Source organism: Lipophrys pholis (assembly GCF_963383615.2).
Source record: "Lipophrys pholis genome assembly, chromosome: 4".
NCBI classification, from domain to species: domain Eukaryota; kingdom Metazoa; phylum Chordata; class Actinopteri; order Blenniiformes; family Blenniidae; genus Lipophrys; species Lipophrys pholis.
The window spans coordinates 20,199,454-20,211,842 of record NC_137637.1 but is presented as its reverse complement, the minus strand read 5'-3'; the positions used below and the strand labels follow the sequence as shown (position 1 = coordinate 20,211,842).

Here is a 12,389-nt window from a genome sequence, read left to right as displayed (position 1 = left end):
GCACGAGGTGAGAGTGTGGCATAATCCAGCAACTGCCTTCACCCCTGGCAAAGAGAAAAAAGAGCCTGTGCCCCTTTCGTCCAAGATGGTCTGCTATCAAAATTCATGGTCAGCGTCTCAGAAAAGGTGGGAACTGTAGTGAAGGTGTTTCATGCAGGAATGTTCAAATGCTACTTTGAAGATGCTCAGGCAGCAACTCCACCATTGAAATAGCTACATTGGATATATCTGTAGGAAACTAGGAGAAATAAAGCTCAAAGTGGAGAGAGCATTGAACATCCGGCAGTCCCCTCTTTCTAGCATAAACCTTTCTGTGAGGCAAGACATGGGCCTCGTGATAAAGCAGGGGGAGCTTGGGGAGACAAGGGAAGTGGAGTAGATGCAGATGATAGAGCAGACGTGGGTGCTTGTGAGCTTGTTGAACTACTTGACTATGGAGAGCACTTGGCCAGCGAGCGAATACGAGAAGGCATCCTAATGCTCAGCAAAGCCATGTGTTCCAGATCAATGTTTCTGGGCTGCTCTTGGTGATGACATTGTGGGCCTGCTTGTTTACGTATAGCTTCAAAATACATAGCCGATTTGTACTGTAATGATGGAAACACAGACACAAATGAACAACTCGAGACGGATAAGGATTTATCCAAACATCAGGAAATGGTACAAATGAGAGGCAAGGTTAAAAGGCAGGCAAAAGTTCAAAACAAGGCCTTGACTATAAAACATGGTAACGTTGTAAAGAAAATCTGGACTGAACCTCAGACAGAAAGATGAACTGGAATGGAGGGAGACAGAGAGAACAGATTATATACATACAACGGTGGGCCTAATTATAATTAGTGCACAGAGAATCAGGGCATATCGCAGCATGGTGACCTGGGGGAAGTTACAACAAAGGCACACTCAGCCACCAAAGAGAACACCAAACCCAGCGACAAACATAAGGAAACATGAATGTAAAACATAAGAAGACATGGCATAATATAACTCGCCGAGATGGGTCCATGACACTAAGCAACCTACGGTAGGTGAGAAACATGACTGAGGCTTTCAGTCTAAATCAGAGATGTCAAACAAGGCCTGTGGGCCAAATCCAGCTGCAATAGGCTCCAATCCGGCCCGTCGAACCACCAGGCAAATTGTCAAAATTTCAAAGAAAACATTGATTTAATTAAAAAATAATTCCTTAGCTCATCATAACACTGAAACCCAAACTGAAATATCGGCGATGCTGTCATGAAAAATAGCTACTTCATTGCCATTAAACTGGCCTCAAAGCCATGGAGTCGGGGTGAGTTTTAAAAACATACATAAAGCAACAGCTAAAGGAGATGTTTCTGGGATATTTCACTATATATTGCACCAGAATGTACCATTTAAATTTGCTTCATGCTCAACATGAGTCTTTTTCAATAATATTGCTTTGGTTTTTGGAAAATATAGACATTTTCATCATGAATACTCTACGCGCCACAACAAAGGAAAAACTTCAAAGTTCAAATGCAAAGATTATTATGACACTATTTTATCGGCCTGGCCCACGCACGATGAAAATGAGCTGTATGTGGCCTCTGAACTAAAATATGTTTGACACTCCTGGTCTAAATGGCGTCGGGTTTAGTTGTGGTCTTGGTTATCTTTTGCTTTATTGCCATTCAAACACTTTTCCTCTGTTTCTTGAAAAAAACAGAAGGAGAAAATAGCTCAGCAACCATTTAGTAAAATTTCCATGCTAACCAACATTTATTACCATTATGTGGTACTAACAAAACCCCAAAAACACTTGTTTCTCATTTTTTTTATATCATTTATTTCAAACAGAAAATCAATTCTTTAGATTGGGGACTTCTTAAATGTAAAATGCTGTTGAGATTCTTCTCAAAAAATGAAATAGAAAACAATTTTGCCTTGGACGCCCCATTTTATTTTGCCGTGGCCCTCCTCTAAAGCTCTCTGGTGCCCCACAGAGGAGGTTCGTCCCTCATTATCAGCTCCCGTCATGCACATTAACTGTGATGAAGGAGAGTCAAACAACTGGCAGTTGTTGTTCATGACAGCCAGAAAGTATTGTTTATCAAAGTTCAGGAGTTATAGGCTTGAATTGGTATTTTTAACTGTGACTGTGACTGTGACCAATTTATCGTCATTGTTTAACTCCCCATAATCCTGATTATCTGTTACTATAGAGTATGTGTTACTCTGATTTATTGTCTCATGTGGTTTGTATGTAAATGGAACTGAAATCAAGGGTGGACCATGAGGCAAACGGATTGAAATGGGGAAGTATTTTCAACAAAAGGCCACAGATAAAAGCCCCCAACTACTTAAAATGAAAGATAATGGAAACCTGAGGCCGTGCAACCCTTTGTGTCACAGGAACCTTTGATTCAGCTGAACTGCTAAAACAAGACCCTTTCACACCCAAACAATGGACTCCCTTTTTGAAACTTCACATTCGACAAGTGAGGAGCAAATTGTGCACTTGTGTGTATGTGTGTGGAGCACTGTGCATGTGTATGAGTGCGCACGTGTGTGCCTGTGACCCCCCCCTCATGTCCAACAATCACCCTGACGCATACCACCCTTTCTCTACTCAAATGAAAACAGGGTAAAAGGAAAAGAGAAATCATCTACTGTTGAAGTACTTTTACGAGATCCTCCTCTAAACAGAAAAAGGACTAAGTATCCATGGGAATCTTAGCACGTAAGGGAGGCCTTTCTCCCTTCCTCTCATCCGCTCTCCCCCGCTGCACCCATGCACCAATGCAATTGTTTATTTTCTCCTATTGAGGTTGCTCCATTCACTGGCTCTCACATTTACTCTGCTCAATTGGAGTGAGACAGCACTTATTCGAGGAGAGGAATGTAGCGTTCCACTGACAGAGCAGCAAGAATGCAGGAGAAATAATTAAAACTTTTTTCAAGGCAAAGGTACAGCTGAGCATGAGGGGAGAACGACGTCAAACCGAACAATGAGGACTGACAGGATTTTCTGCAGTGATGAGTATATCCACACATCACCTTGACACTACAAAGTAGAGGAGTGTTTGAATAAGGCACAATGCTGGAAAGTGGAGCAGGGATCCCATAAGGAGGTCATTCATTCGCCATGCTTTCTTAACTGAAACTCCCCGCAGAACAATGACGCGTTTTCCAGCCTCTTGTAAGACGTGCCCTGTTCTCCAACCTCACTTTTCCCGGCCCCAACACAATAGCTGTGAGCTGGACCACAGAGTTCATTTCTCCTGTCTTGAGGAGGTTGTCATAATGACAGCTTCCTCCTCTGCAACAATGTACATGGCCGTCAAAGCCTCCTCTGTCCTTGCAGTCTATGCTATCATTCACTAATCACCAGTGAGACTTTACTCAAAATCTGATACACACTCCGGCTTAAAAAGTGATGACTCACACTGGCACTAGCGAGGTATTTCTTTCTCCAAAAAAAAAAGAGAAAAAAAAAAAAAAAGAAATGGTGGTTGCACAGTGTTGCGTTTTATTGTGCAGTTGCCCTACTTGTTTGCATGTGATTATGTGCGTTTGCCCAGCAACTTAAAAAAGAGAAACAGTTTGTTCTAAGCATCACTTTATCACTTAAGTTGCTAGTGAAACACACAGGATACTTAGGAGCACATATGAGCTTCAAGGTGCATGTAACATTTGTAGTTGTTTTAATGAGGCTTTGGTTGTATGATTGAGTCAATCATGCAGCAACACGGCTTAACAGTCTGTATTGTAAGGGTATGGCTGAAAACATGGGAAGAAAATGGAGAAGGAAACACAAAACTCTTTGAACAGAGCAGGCAGAAACACTTGAGTTACATTTTGAGGAAACAAAATGACATGATTCTGAGTGCCACCATACTTCCTTTAACAGTGATCCTCTGCAGAGACCACAAAATTCAACTCTTCAAAAACCACATGCAGGTAAAAGAGCTTGTAAAGGAAAGAGCACATAAACATACAAAACAAAGTAAGTCTGACAGGATGTGGACATTTAAAACAAAATGACATATGACACAGATTCTACCTGTATATTCTAGATTTCACATTTCAAGTTAAAGTAGTTTGGTGTATTATTATGTATGATTGTGCTTCATTTTTGTAGAAGTTCTACTGTCCCATTTGTTTGGTGTTGTTTAGTTACTGTCTACATACACTGAGACTTGAGATCCTACCGATAACAATTACAATGGCTCTGACTTGTGTACCCGAATGAAGTGATTAGACCTTTAAGGATGGACTGGTGGGTTCACAAACTTTGTCTATAGGTGTAGTTCAAAAAGTTTTTAAGTTCTTCAAAACAGTGTTCAAAAGTGCAAGGTTGTTTTAATGGCAACAAAAAAAATCAAACCAAATAACAATTTGAATTCTATAGTAATAAAGCAACTTTTATTACCGAAAACACTACATTTTCTTTCAAGCTTTCCTAAATCTGTTTCTGTGGAGAATATAGAAGAGACACTGTCTCTAACGCTAACCTAAAAAACTTTAAGACGAAGAACAATGGAAGCACCTCCTTCATTTGTTTCTATAATTGCCTTTGAGTCAGTGTCATAATACACATGCAAAGACAATCAAATACAATCTCATCCTCTCTGTGAACAAATGATTTTATTCTTATTCCTAAATGCGTATCTTAGAAGACAATGGAGCTTGTTTATCATTTATCCAATAGTGTTTTTCAACAGTATCTGTTTACGAATTGCTCTTAATTTCCCCATGAATGTCTGATTAACGAGGCTTTACGACATAATGCAGTGGATCTTGACTGTTAGGTTGCTTGTCAGGTCGTCAGACGGGAGGTCACACAGGTTAAAAAACAACAACATTTAAATCTCACCTGCCCTCTACTGGTCAGAAGCTACTACTACACTGAAAAACATGACTGTTCTCTGGGGTGGGCTATGGGAGACAGTTCAAATGCACTGGTCTTCTTTTTGGAATTTATGAAAAATTTAAAATTCCTTCACAAACATTTTGTGGGTCTAGTATAATACTTTTGACTTTTGCACAGAGGAAGTTATAAGAAGATCCTTTGTAAATGTGTACTAGTCACAACATGGAAATAGGCATTGGTGAAGTGTAATATTAGTTAATCATATATGAAATCATACCTTTTTGTAAAAAAAAAAACAAATATTAACCAAATATTAAATGTTCCTGATTATCTAAATCAGTTTAGAAGTAGAAGCAAGTTATCTTTGACCTATAAACACTGAGTGCCGACAGGTGAGAGGACAAAAACTGAAAGAGGATCTCTATTTTTCTCTGTGGTTTTCTCTTGCAATCTCATACCAGAGACACGTTCACATCAGAGATCGCCCACACTAACTCAGCACAGCAGCTGCACTGAAGAGCTCCTCTGCCATCTCTTAGAATGGACGACTATTACAATTACACTGATTATATTTACGACTACGACATTGACAACTCCACCGCCATTGGATCATTGAATTTTAGCTTTAATCTGGACTGCCAGAGCTCACACCTTCAAGGCTCCCACATCTTCTTGCCTTTCGTGTATTACCTCATATTTTTCACTGGATTCTTCGGAAACCTTTTTGTAGTCTTAGTTGTGGGCAGCAAAGGCAGCAGAGGTGGGCGTCTGGTAGACACCTTTGTGGTTAACTTGGCCCTGGCTGACCTCATTTTCGTCTTCACCCTGCCTCTGTGGGCGATCTCTGCCAGCCAGAACGGTAACTGGAACTTTGGAGCAGCTGGGGACTTACTGTGCAAGCTGAGCAGCTACATTATTGCCGTGAACCGTTTCTCCAACATCTTCTTCCTCACCTGCATGAGTGTTGACCGCTACCTTGCTATAGTGAGACTGATGGATTCAAGGTACCTCAGGAGTAGCAGGTGCATCCGCGCAACTTGCGCTGCAGTCTGGGTGATCTCCCTGGTGATTGGCATCCCGTCTCTGGTGTACCGGAGCGTCGCGCCATCTGGAGATGAGCAGTCCTGCGTGGAGGATAACAACTCAGCTTTTTTCCTTGGCATGAGCCTGACCATGGCACTTCTCACCTTTGTGTTACCCATTTTGATCATTGTCCTCTGCTACGGCACCATCATCAGACATCTGGAAAAGCACTGCATTGCGGCTGGAAATCCTCGAGCGGAGGCTCGTCGCCGGCACTCTCTCAAAATGGTACTTTGCATCGTCGTGGCCTTCATCGTGTCCTGGCTGCCCTTCAACACTTTCAAAGCCATTATAATTGTCTCACACATCTCAAAAGCCGATCTGAGCTGTGCTACGTGGCTGAGGGACGGGCTTCTAATCTCGTGCTGCATGGCTTTCTTAAACAGCTGTGTGAATCCCTTCATTTACTTTTTCTTGGACCATCACTTCAGAAAACGTGCTGCGCTCCTGTACCATTACTGCACTGGAAAGTCAGCGCAGAGCTACAACTCTTCAGCCTCAGTCACCAACACAGGCACGTCAGAGAGCTTTGCAACAAATGGTGGGCGATCTCGGCTTCAGTCATTTTAGTGCAAGAAGAACACCCTGCCAAAGATGGTGCTGTCATCATTATGTCCACCAAGGATGTAATAAAATCATATAGCAATAAAAGCTTATATTTGTTTGCCTGTCTGTGTGTCCGTTAGCAAGATTGCGGCAAAAATACTGCAGGGATTTCTTCAACATTTTCACCACAGATAGATATTAGGCCATGGAAGATTCCATTAAATTTTGTAGGTGTTCTGGAAACGTTTTATTCCAGGTCCACCTTTAGCGGACGTGAGAAAACTCTGATTGCTCTTGTTGTATAATGTGACAGCTTCTGTTCTTTTCTCTGGCTTAGTTTTCACAGTTAATGTTTACAACAACAAAAAATCACAGCAAGGAAAGATTTTGCTCATTTCTTTCATGTACATTTTGTGTCATTTGTTTTTAATTTCCAAAGTAAGAAATGCTGTTTATATTGCTTGTGTGGGGAAAAAAGACTCAAATATAAAGTATTCATTGATATCTTGTCTGTATGTAACTTTTAAACATTAACAATGTAACATTTTGTGATTGTTTTTTAATATTGTAGCTTTGTGCTGAAATTTGTTTATTGTTTTTGTTGAAAAAATGTTCCTTGCATTAAAAAAAATAAACAAGATCTATGTTTTGTTGAAATGAAAAAAAGGCTGTTCTTGCATGCTGTTCTTGCATGCTGTTTTGATGCGTTAAATGTTTTAATTGTTAGAGATAGAATTTCAATAAATCCTAAATAAATAAATTCTTATCATTCATTACGTTACAATTTTGCCATCAAAAAACTGGATCAAACAAAGGCAAACCAATGGCCCAAATCAATTAATTTATCATGTAATATGAATATTGAAGGATTTTAATGGGTTCAATGAACTTTTAATACAATTCACTGAGAGCAATGTTTACAGATTTGTTTGTGTTTGTGTGCATATTCTTAATAAATCAACTGGAGCCTATACCTATGCAGACGATTTAATATTGAGTTTTTGCACACACAAAATTAATTCAAATTGGAAAATATTACCTTACAACTAAATTGAACCTAACGAAAAATTTACCAAAAACAAGGATGAATGACATAAAATTCCCGTGAGTTAGACTCACTTGTATTAGTCTGAGCGGTGTGAGTGTAAATACATTTATTACAGAAATATATATTGACTCTAACACTTGAACAGTTTTTAAATATTGAAACAATTCTCCAAAATGTGGATGGATTTATTCCAATTTGAATTTGAATAATTGAATAAATTTATTTAAGATTTAAACAATAGTTTGTAAAGATCCAAGAAATACAATTTGCATACCAACAGAAAAAAATATTTAAACAGAAAAACTAAAATACTAATAAAAGATATACTTTTTTTTAATGAAGTTATTATTTAATTACCCAAATAAGGTCATTTGATTTATTCAAACTCACTTGTTTGTAAGTGACAGTCACTATATATTTGGGGAAATGTTATGAAATATACAGAATTGAATTTTCTATAGAAAACAAAAATAAAAAAAGCCTGTACTCTCCTAATGAGGAAAATCTGTGAAGACAGCGTGACACATACAATCACACACATTCACATGCACACCTGTGGGCATGATCAGAGTCAATATTTAAATTTAAATGCAAGTTTTTGCATCCCGGGAGGAAACCAGAAAACCCAGACAAAACTGAAGTCCACACAGAAAACATGCAAACTCAACACAGAAAGGCTCCAAGCCCAGACTCAAACAGCGGATGGTCTTCAGTGTTATTTGACAATAATTAAGCAGTAATAATTATTCTATGATTGCAGAGTTCACATATGGAATGTTGGGAAAAACACAACATGCAAACCAAGAGGGAAAGGTGAAAACAAAAAACACTCAATCATACCAGACAGTAAACTGGAAACCTTATGCAACCCGTCACAGATGAATGCAACAGGAAACCTTTTATTTGTCAGACTGGAGGAGGAGAGAATTTCTCATGTGAAAATTCAGATTGTGAGACGATGACAAAAGGCGCAACGTTACCGAGACATTGAATAAAGGTTCTCAGGCGACAATTTGCCTCTGACAGCAAAAACAAAAACTGTGTGATCTCGAGAGGAAGTGTACTTGTACTTCCCTCCTGGTGTGTTTGAGAGAACTTGTTAACTGATCATGGAGTGTGGTCAGTGGGGTGAAAGGCTCCCCTCAAAGCTCAATGTAACTTCTCAGAACTCGAAGGTTTGCACAACTCACATGTAGCCAAGCTTCTTGAAAGTTCAAATGTTCATGTGTGCCCACTTGTTTTTCAGTTGACTGTGCGTTACGAACCAGGTTGTTTCAAAAACTGAGTAAATGTGATTCGATGCCAGGATGTGGGTGCAGGGAATCAGGAAATTCCCCCTCTTCTCCGTTAGAAAATAGCTGATTTGTTTATCTTACAATGACAGGCATTTGACCTTCGGCAATTCATCAGATGAGAAACCAGTGTCGATCTACTGCCAACATATTGCTTGAACTTCACATAAATGATTACTTTTTCTGTATGTTGTTAACACATTTGAAAAAAGAAAAACCAACCAGCGAAAGATGCCATTCTCTTCAGACCAGCAACATTCTAGAAAAAAAAGATCACAGCTGTATGTCTCTTTAGACATAGTGTGTTCAGATTGTTCCAACTCCATAATATTAAAAAAACAATGTAATTGTTCATTTTCTAAGTCTAAAATGCAGGTTTATGCTTAATGTTGGTTCACACAGTTGAGTAGAGGGATGCCCACAAACTCACAGCCAGAAGTTCACTCTAAGGTCGGGTCTTTTATGAGTGAAATTTGCATGTTCTGCCTGAGCTGGTACGACTTCTACCTACTCCAGAGACGCTCGTTAAAAAAAAAAAAAAAAAAAAGATAATATCGTTTTCTGTAGTCTGCCCTCGCTCACAGCACTGTCGGCTCCAGCGCCCTGCGACCCTAAACAGAATGAGTGGGATAGAAGATGGATGGAGTTTTCTGTAGTGTCTCTTTCATATCATGACTGCTGACAAAACAAATCTGACGTATGTTGAAATAATGTTCAGAGACTCCAGATGTAGACGTTGTTAGTTCTAAATTATTACCCAAAGATTAAAAGCTTTCAATAGTTATCATGTCGATTTTCTGTTGTGAAATTTAATTTATTCTCTAAATGTATTGCACCCAAGCTACGGAAGTGATTTAGTGATGAACAAACCCTGGTAAGACTTAAGTGGCACACACAAACCAAAGGTCAGACGTTGGTGCGCTCAACAGGGTTTTCCTACAGTTGTGGTGTTTTCGTTTCTGTCAGAGTTGAAATGAAATTATGAAGCAGAAAAGTTCTCAGAAGACAACCATGGCTCTGTCTTATGTGGCAATCAGTTTCATATTATAACCCCATCTGAACTCTCTCTGACTTTCTGAGACGTGTGAACCAGCCGTTAACTTGCAAAATGAGTAGAGATCTTTTTTTCTCATGTACAGTGAATGGAAACAGCCAAAAAGTCAATGTTTCAATAAGAAAAGAATGTTCACACAACACTGGAACAGGGTGTTTAACTGCTTGAAATACGGAAACCTGGTCATGAGTGAAAAACTAAAAGTTAAAGGTGTTCTTACATAATTACTATATTACATTTACAGCGTAAGAACAGAAACATCTCTTGGCTCCAGGGTTTAAAATGGTGGTTTACAAATATTCACATAACTGTAGTAAGAGATGTTTAAAAAAATACATTTCAGGATACTTTTGGTTTTAGTTTTATGACTTCTTGAGTGAGTACAACTATAATATGCCGCTGTTAAAATGGTAAATTTAGTATGTCCACAATTTAAACTAACATTTATACCTTTTGATCTGCAGCCTGTAGCTAATAACTTTGTATTTTGAAGAGGGGCGTGCTTTAAATGGTTACTAGTTTTACCACAGTATATTTTTTTATCCATTTTGCAAAGTTTGCATTGAATGTCGATATATCATATAGGTAAATACAATTTAATCATTACGTAACCATTGAAGCTAAAACAGTGGTAATTATTAATTGAGAATTCTGGGAAAAAACATTAATTTTACTTAATTGATTAATTGAATTGCTATGAATTCAAGTAATGTAACAGTAGTTGTGCTGAAGTACAAGTTTTCAGTCCTCTCCCCTCTGCTTAGCTCACATGGTTATAAAACAGTATAAACTGAACGAATACAGTCCGCCAAAGATCACAGCCCACACGATTATGATAAGGAACTTTCATTCAAATAAACTCTTAAGTTTTCTGTTTTGACGTTGTTGTTTCTAACTGTGTAACCACAAACAGCAACATCACACTCACATCATGTCAACAGCGCAACTCACAAACGGATTAGCTGGCTGTGGTTTCCTGGTTCCTTAAAACTTCTGTTTATCACTGCCAGCGCAACATTTAAAGTCAACAGCACTGAAAAGATAAGAGTGAAGATTAATTGGATCTCACTCTGCCCTGTCTCGTCGCTATTCTGGTCTGTACGGAACCGTCAGCAGCTAAACAAAAAATGAATAATCTATATGAACTATGGTTTAGTTTTCTGCTTTTTCCTGAGCAGAAATTCATCTTTCAATGGAGACACTTTTAAAAGCATCAGCAAGCTTAAATATAACGATTCTGACTGATGAGATTAGACATTGTTTTCTTTCAAGGAACAAGGCAGTTTTCAAATATAAAAGAAAAGACATACGGTCATCCTCCTTCAATAAGAAATGTAAATTCCATATTCAAATGGCACATTCAGCATCAGTAATACTATTTTGCATGTAAAGAGATTTAATAAGTTGGTTCACTGCAGAAACATGCCCGACTTTGTTCCCCAGGTACAATCAATATCAGAATGATTTAGTTTTTCAGATTCTTTTCATGTCTTCATGTTTTGACCATCAAATTAACTCTCATTAATAACCACTGTGGAGTTCACAATGCCTAACAAACAAATTATAGTTGCCAAGCAGAAGAAGTAGAAATATAATACTTGGTGAAGAGACCACCCAGTTACCTTTAGATAACAATACCTGAAGCTGAATGGAGGGTTTTGAACACAGGTCCCTACAGACAGATCTGGAATTAAGGTTATGTGGGGCTTCGAGGTCTTCACATAAAGTAACCAAATCATCTTAGTTGTTTACACATAGGTAATTATTCTATAACTAACCTACTATGACAACAAATAGCATACATTAACACGGGCATATAGCCAACGTGCAGACTCATCACAAACACAACAAACTGAAATAAAAAGATCTGCATTTCCATAACAAATAAAGTGACACCATATATTGATATTCGTCAAAATAGCACCCATGCTCATGGTGAAAGTCGAAGGTATTTCACTTGCCAATTTGACATTTTACTCCTAATATTACAGTTTCAGTCATTAAAACCCATTATGGAATTTGCATGAAGAAAAATACCTTTCAAATGATGTATATCTTTTGACTAACTGGTGGACATAAACACTAAATGCAGCCTTTAAATTGAGCCTAGGTTTAAATGCGGGAGTGTTTGACTGTCTGTCTTTTAATGTGATAGACACAAGACATGTCAACAGGAGCTGGCTCTGGAACCCTGAAACACTAAGTCTGATAAAATAGTTTAAAAGAGTGAGCGGCCATCAGATATAAACCTGAAGACATCAAGCTAAAAAAACTAACAAAAAAGCAATTTGCAGTTCTTGCAATCATTTGCGTTTTATTTTTATCATAAAGAAACTATGTTGATCTCCTTCATTATATAACACATAGAACAGGGGTTCCCTTGTTTTCTTTTTTTTGTCAATGTATACCAGCTGAGATGATGTTGATATCATGCATGATACCACCACCATCAACAACCTAAATATGCATAAGTAACAGAATGGCTGTGGACTACTCCCACGATGAGCCATGGCTTGCAAAGTAAAGATG

At 38.5% G+C, this 12,389-nt stretch overlaps 1 protein-coding gene across 1 annotated transcript; it reads left to right on the top strand.

Annotated features, from left to right (window-relative positions):
* The first annotated feature begins 5,326 nt into the window (after window positions 1-5,326).
* gpr25 (G protein-coupled receptor 25) lies at window positions 5,327-7,430 on the top strand. Its single transcript, XM_080462275.1, has one exon. It carries the CDS (start codon window positions 5,378-5,380, stop codon window positions 6,488-6,490), a length of 1,113 nt encoding a protein of 370 aa, XP_080318401.1. The 5' UTR covers window positions 5,327-5,377; the 3' UTR covers window positions 6,491-7,430.
* The last annotated feature ends 4,959 nt before the right edge of the window (window positions 7,431-12,389 follow it).